Source organism: Lottia gigantea (assembly GCF_000327385.1).
Source record: "Lottia gigantea unplaced genomic scaffold LOTGIsca_11, whole genome shotgun sequence".
NCBI lineage: Eukaryota > Metazoa > Mollusca > Gastropoda > Lottiidae > Lottia > Lottia gigantea.
Window position 1 is genome coordinate 206,626 of NW_008707001.1, and position 7,688 is coordinate 214,313.

Sequence of the window (7,688 nt, forward strand, 5' to 3'; positions counted from 1 at the left end):
TGTAAACATTGTGGTTTAGTGTTTACAGACTTTCTGCCGAAGACTCTGATTGGCTGTATTCGCTTGAGAACACACTAGGAGAAAAGAATAGTGGCTATTGTAGTCAAGGTTTAAGACAAAGTTTGCAATAGCTTGACATTGTGATAAGAAGGTTTATGAAGTTCAAGCTTGCATAGTTTTGATAGGATAGCTCGCCAGGCAAGGTAATATATTAAACAAGAATTGTGCCTTCTAGATTGTCAAGAGGAATTGTAGACCAACCAACGGACAAGGCTGACGCCAATATACACCCGCCATTTAAGAATTGTACGTACCCATCATCTGATTGTTATTTTGCATGCCCATTGGTGATTGTTGTTGCCATGGTGGTACAGATTGTTGATTGTTGTTACCCATCAACGGTGGGGGAGGGGGGTTCATGTTGGGTCTGTTCATCTGCATCTGTTGTAGATTAGGGGGTGGGGCTATATGTTGATTCATCAAGGGCTGGGGGGTACCAGTAAATCTAGGGGGTCCTTGATTTCGGTTATTATTCTGATTCTGTTGCCATGGTGGATTGTTAGCCTGAAAATAATAAATTATTAAAATTTCATCTCCTCAATCATCTTTAGAAATAATTGCCATCTCCCCGGCTGACCTTGAAAACTGAAATTTTGATCAAATCAAGTAGTTTAAACATTTCGGATCAATGAATTTCTGCAAAAATAATGACATTTCTTTAAGTGAATCCTACATCTAATATAAATTTCTCTACATAAGATGAAACAAAACTAGATTGCAATAAATGTCAACCTGTGGCTAAAAATGGAGTCAGTCACTGGGCCTTCCTTCCTAAAAAATCTAACAATATGTTAATTTTTACAAGTGTAATATTTTATTGTAAACTGGGACCATGATATACAGTTGATAATTCAACTTAGTGTGTTTATATAATTAAAACATAAAATGAATAACTACGCCTAATGTTTTGGTGATGAGGCAATGGTGTTTATTGAGATATAAACGCCACACGAATTTGCATCAGTCCAATGAACAAAACAATAGCTAACGTAAATATAGAATTAAAACGTACCATAGGATTTTGTGGTGACTGAAAGGATTGTCTATTGTTATTTTGACGTTCTGTTTGTTGATGTAGGGTAGGTCGTACTGTTAGGTTGGACCCTGGAGGTTTACTAGAGGGTGGGGGACCTTCTCCTAGCTCAGCCATCAACGACATATACTGAAAAAACAAAAAACATCAAAATTAAATCACATAAAAACACATCATAGTTGTAAGAAATCCTCAGAACAGGAGCACGTCATAAACTCATCATGGTGTGGATTGAGTCGGTGTGAATTTATTTTGTAGGTTAAAATTTCACAGAATGCTGCTTATTGTGTTTGCTGACTACTTATTCTTTAATATGTAGACTTTACTTGTCGTCTCACACCTTTGAAGCTGATATACATGTTTGGTACCCTAATGTGCACTAACATCATTTCTAGCCAAAAAGTGAGCAATTTTTGTTAAATCCTTTAATTTAAGATAAATTTAAATATATTTCTGTACCTCGCTGTCCATCTTGGCTTTATCAGCCTGTGAAACTATCGGCATGGGAGAATTCTGACCCTGTTGTAGTTGGAGACTTCTAAACGTATCTCCTGGTCTGGAAAATAAAATAATAAGTTAATAACAGGTTGTCATATGAACGTTGTAATTGTATCACTACTGGTTATCTTTCCCCGTTATATAACTTGTCCAGTTGATACAGAAAAGGATTCAGAAAATCAATAAGAATCAATATTTGTTAAATGCCAAGTCGTTTATCTAAGAACAGCCTTGTAGTCCTGATCTTCCAACACAGAAATTGTTATCTTTGTAAAATTATTGCAAAGAGGTTTAGGAAAGGATAAGCTGGTAGACATGATCCTTGTGAACCCAGGAGGTTTGAATGAATCCTAGAAAGCCTAAGTATATATATAAACAGTACATACCGTTTTTGTTTACAATCCTGAGCTATATGACCAGTTCCTCCACAACACGTACATAATATAGTATTAGTTATAATATTCTGGGCAGCTTGTAACTGTTTTAATTTACTGAAAAAAAACACATCAGTCATAATTCATTTCCATTTTTATTGTTCATATTAACATATTTAAACTCAGTTTGGACATTCTTTTATTAAATTTTGAATATGCATTTTCATTTGTAACGAGGCTTACCCTCTGTACAGTTTAATAACCTTGGGTAAATATTTGAACCCTATTATTAAAATATTCAATCAATTCATCATTTTTGGATGCATACTTCAAGACAAAATAGACATGACAAAAAAAGCAACACCAAAGGAGTATCATTTCATCTATTGAAAGGGCCAATAATAATTATAAATCTAAACTTACGCTAAGCCATCATTCTCTCTGAGTGTACCATTGAGTAAAGCAAGTTCTCTGAGTTGTTGTCGACGGAGATCATTCTGTCCTTCTGGTACGTCAATACCCTGAGCTATTATTGTTTTTATCTGGAAATATAGATAGATATCTTCATATCAAGAGCAATACAAAATACCAAATGTAAATAAAAATTTACTAACATTCAGTTTAGGTGTGACCAAAATATCTTATTAAATTTTTATCATACTTTTTCATAATCAGTTTCAACATGTAGGAAAAGAACTTTGAAAACTCAACTCACCTTTTCAACAGCTTTTTTGACACATTCTGGATTATTACCAGTAACGTAGGCGTGAAGGGGTTCGTCTTCCCCAGGGAGGGGCTGTCCATCTTTACGTCCTATTTTACCCTCTTTAACCGACCCTTTACCTCGGATAATAATCTTAGCCCCTGTCTGAAATTGATTTTAAAAAACTTCATGCAACCAAATTTAGGGACTAAAAAGTGATACACACTGATAAAAAATGAGTTCAATCGGCTGGTAAAAAATTATTTCTAACTATCGAGGGATCTTTAACATACACAGCCTGTAGCACACGGGGCCTCGGTTTATTGTCTCATCTGAAAGACTAGACGCTTTTTCCAATTCAGCCCCTCTTACTTGCATCACTGACAGAGGGAAACTGGGTTGAAAAATCTGAAGGTTTGAACCCTGGACCTTCAGGTTAGTGAGCCACCGCGGCTCCCAATCAGCTGGTAAAGAAAATAGAGAAATATATCAACCATGAAAAACAGTGTTCGGTGAAAAAGTTTCCCTGTTAAACTTACATCTTTCTCCAGTGTTTTTAAAGTATTACCACGAGGTCCAATCAATAAACCAACAAAATTTATATCAGGATGATCATCTTGTGGTATCATTACTTTATCATTGACTCGTACAATCAGAGGTCTAAAAATAGAATGATAGGAAATGATTCAGAGTTGTGTAACGTAAATAGATATTAGAAACTTACAAGTCTTTGACAAATTATTTCAGTTAACAATCCACAAAGGGTTTGAAATTTGATCTTCCCCATGTTAAGTTTTTCATAATTAATGAATGCAGTACAGGCCTACTTTTTTTATATAGATCAGAAATAATTGAAAATAGTGAAGTTTAGGGTCAAAGAAAGGTCAAAGTTCAATGATATTTTTGATATTTTAGTAAAAGCGTTAACGTTGCATGACGTCACTTGGTAACGGCCAGTTTACCAACCGCTCAGGTATATATTGCACAAATATGTGGTCAGTAAAGAGTTAATCAGATTATAAATAACATATATTCTATTGTAACTTACTTATAATCCATAGGAGGTTTATATTCAGCATTTAACTCTAAAGCTTCAGTCACTAATTTATGTCTTTCTTCTTCCAGTTTCTTCCGTGTTCGATATTCTCTCGTATTCAATCTCTTTCCTTCATTATTATAAATAGGTTCTGGTGACGGAGATCTGAAACAAGGGGAAATAATTCAAAATCTTGATATTTTATTATCTATAGGATAGGGAATAGTTGTCAGAGGCATCATAACTTTGTCGATTTAACTCATTTATTTGCAAAGTATATGACTGGTTCTAGAAATCAATTGCAGCACTTGATATGTTAAGAAGGAAATCATATTTTGAAAATATTCAAAAAATGCTGCAAGTGTCATCTCTTTTCATGAAAAGACACGGACATCCTAGCTATTTCTATGATCAGAATGTAAATATAATTAAGTTATATTGCTTCTAACAACTATACCAAAATAAATGTGGTAAAAATTTGACAGAGACTAACTTTTGATTTATATCATTTTTTTAACCATATTAACACCTATTATTACCAAACTGTTGAGAATGGTACACTGTTATTCTGTTCTAGACATTTGCTTTAAAGAGGACCTATATTTCAAGGATGCTAAATCAAATTCAAGTAAAGTTTTGACTAAATAATTCAATGTGTTTAACACTTAACAGAGTTCTAAATCATTCAAATATTATTGGAATAAAACAGATAATACGTTTAGTAAAATACCCTTTTTTTACACTGATAAACTTTTTGCATTTTAACAAATCAAAACTTACTGACTGTCAATCTTTTTACCACTAAATTAAATCAAAATCAAAATCTATATCAGACATCTAGGACAAGGGGATGGAGATATTAGAAAAATCTTTCAAAAGGCCAATTAAAAATTATTAATTAAAAAGGAAAAATTGATGAATTAATCTGTTCTTACTGAAAGTATATTGAGAAAAGGTAATTGATTAAAATGGTGGCCATGGCTAACGTAAAATAAAATATATTGAAAGAGATTATAATCAATATCAAAGAGAGATATATGTTAAAACATGCCCAGACACTTTCAAACCTTATTGAAGCTTAAAACATGCATTTCAATTTCAAAATATTTATAAACTTAAATTGGAAAGATAACTGCAGAAGACTTATATGTTTTGTCAGGTACAGATGATTTTAAAGTAGGCTCAGATGATCTACTTGACACCCCTTCATCTGTTTTCAACTCTTCCAAACATGCATGATTCTGATATATATGAGCATTTAAAAGACAAAATAAAGGGGTATTTGAGGACTGACACATACAAGCGAGCTTGATCAAATTTTGCACATCCCCTGATCTACTAAGCGAAACCAGATTGCTGTTTGATGATACAAATGGGCAATGTGAACACTTAACATGAAAGGGCATCATCCTTACCCCTAGGGCCCACCCAACCCCTCTACCCATAAAAAATCATATTCATTAAAAAAGAAAAACATTACTTGATTATAGTTGTACAGGACTTGATCTTGGATTTCAGAACAATAAGCCCAATTACAGAATTATAACTAAAATTTCCAAATCAAATTTTCTGAGTTTTTTTGTAAAGTTTCCTTTTGTTGTTAGTATCAAGTTTTTTTATGGGTAATTTCACACTCTGAGTATCATTTAAATGCTTTACAAGAGAATTATCATGAAATAACCGTGAAAGCATATCTAAGTCCAGACAGAAAAATATCTTTAATATTTGACTGATTGTGAAAGAAGAGCAAGTCATGTGGATATAAAAAAAAAGAAAAAGTTAACCAAATTGAAGATTTGTATGATTAAGGATTAGAGTTGATGGCGTCCGTCCGTCCGTCTCTCTCTCTCGGCCTCCAGCTGTAAAAATGAAGATTAATTCATCGTGTCAAACCTTAATTCTGGTAACGGTGGAATACCCAGATCTCCCGTTCGTAGTTTCCGCGATATTTCTTCAATCTGTAGATGCACTGTAAGACAAGTGATTAAAATACATTGTTTGATAAATTATGAATTTAAGATAAACAACACTAGCTAATCTGGACGGAGCCAAATCTTTCTTTGTAAAAAGTTTTCAAAGAGAATTTTCTTCCATTCTGGTACAATTAACGGTCAATATTAATCAAAAAAAAATCTGAAGATTGTATCATAAATTTAGAAATATTTGAGAATTCGCAGTTAAAAAAAATTCAAAAAATAAATTTGACATCAATAAATTACTTGACTGGAAATATTCTTGCAATTTTCTATATTAAACATTGACTTGTTTAATAAGCCAAAGTTTAAGCTTATAGTATAAGCAAATGTCCTAAATTTTTTAAATTCCAAATTAGCTAGCCCTTCCTGGTCTGTCTCCTCCTAATTCAAAAAATATTTCTCATTAGTCCAGCTTACCTGATCTTAGGGGGGTGGGGGAAAATTTTATACCTATGATGGGCCAAGGACAAAACTAAAAATATAAGGCCTGATGATGGACCAGGGACCAAATTACAAAATTTCAAAACAATTTATATCAAAAAATAAAGCACAGGCAAGGTCAAATAAAATCTTGAAGTTTGGGGCCGAGGCAAATTTAAAACTTAAATATAAGAAAGGGATAAATTTTTTAAAAATCTAGATTTCAAGGGATGTGAATTAATTTGAAAAAAAAAATAATTAGCACTGAAAGATAAGGGATTAATTTTGGAATAAAAAATAGATTAATTAATCAAGTAATTAGAATAAATATTAAATAGAATTGAGCTTCGTCTTGAAACCTAGACCTGGATGAAATTTTACGATTAGGAAGGAGATAAAAATAGATTAGGCTACGAAAAAATTCTAGATTAATTTATCATTTTCAATCTTACAGACGTGATATTCTTGGGGCGAGGCTTCACGTTATTTAGCAACACATGTCAATATCTAGCATTCTGCTCCACAAAAGATTACTCTATCTCAGTGAACCAATAAAACCCTTAGTTGCATAACAAAGTAAAAAGCTCTCTGTTAGCTAGTCAAGAGAAGCTTTGGAGTTTAAAATTTCAATGAACACACACCTATATACTGGCGTTGTTGTTCCACTGACATATTAGACGGCAGTACGGCAGGCATGCCAGGAATAACCGTTCTATCTTCATTATCTGTATTCCATCGACTCTTTCGTTTCCTTCTTCTCTCTTCTCGACTGAGGTTAGAATCATCTAAAAATAAAATATTGTCTGTCTTAGACTCTAGATAACTATGTTTTAGTTGCCGTGTGCCTTTCTGTTTTCAAACATCCCTAGATTTCAAGGACTTTGAACTTTTCTCGGAACAAAAGAAAAGAAATCGGGTTTTGTTTTCTACTATAAGACTATCTGTTCAACTTTTATTTTGTATGTGGAGGAAACCACATGGATGAAATCACTAGGGGTGGAAATTGGAAAGAGGGGAATCTCTGCTATACTGCATCATCATGCCATCTCAATCTGTAACAGGTTATGCTAGTTTAAATCTATCACATCCCCATAGAATAAGTTAGCTTCTACTCTGACTCTAACCCCTGACTACAATAAATTCAGACAGTAGGTAATGCAGATTTACAGTTTAAGATACAACTGATAGCCTTTTTGACATTATAGTGGAGTATAGAAAATGTAGAGAAGCCATTTGTTAAAAGCATGGGAACAAAGAGTTCATTGACCTCACACAAGTAAACAAGGACATAGCCGGGGAATGGGGGCACTTGACAAAGGTCATAAATTACAGAAAATTTCCCACAAACAATTTACCTTCCTCTAATGGCCGTTTGCCTGGAGTTCCAGAAAATGAATAACTCATTGCTAACTACTCAAAAATTAATCTAAATGATCAAAAAACGCCGAATTGTAGAACAAAATTTATGTAACACGTTTGGCAAATGGCGTCATGAAGAGTAGGTTTCTGCAAATTCTGGATTCCGTGGAACGAGGCATAACCCAGTAAATTTACTCTGGGTACATCTAGTGGCTTCAAAATCATTTGA

General features: G+C 33.4%; 1 protein-coding gene across 1 annotated transcript; it reads right to left on the reverse strand.

Moving 5' to 3' along the window:
- Nucleotides 1–297: 297 nt before the first annotated feature.
- Nucleotides 298–7,558, reverse strand: LOTGIDRAFT_211871 (hypothetical protein; the record flags this gene model as incomplete). The annotated part of the gene is made up of 11 exons (XM_009046995.1): nucleotides 7,456–7,558; nucleotides 6,742–6,885; nucleotides 5,598–5,673; nucleotides 3,717–3,869; nucleotides 3,208–3,328; nucleotides 2,681–2,833; nucleotides 2,389–2,507; nucleotides 1,974–2,082; nucleotides 1,553–1,606; nucleotides 1,151–1,222; nucleotides 298–486 (listed from the first exon to the last, which is right to left on the reverse strand). Exons 1-11 carry the CDS (start codon nucleotides 7,502–7,504, stop codon nucleotides 298–300), a joined length of 1,239 nt encoding a protein of 412 aa, XP_009045243.1. The 5' UTR covers nucleotides 7,505–7,558.
- Between the last annotated feature and the right edge of the window lie 130 nt (nucleotides 7,559–7,688).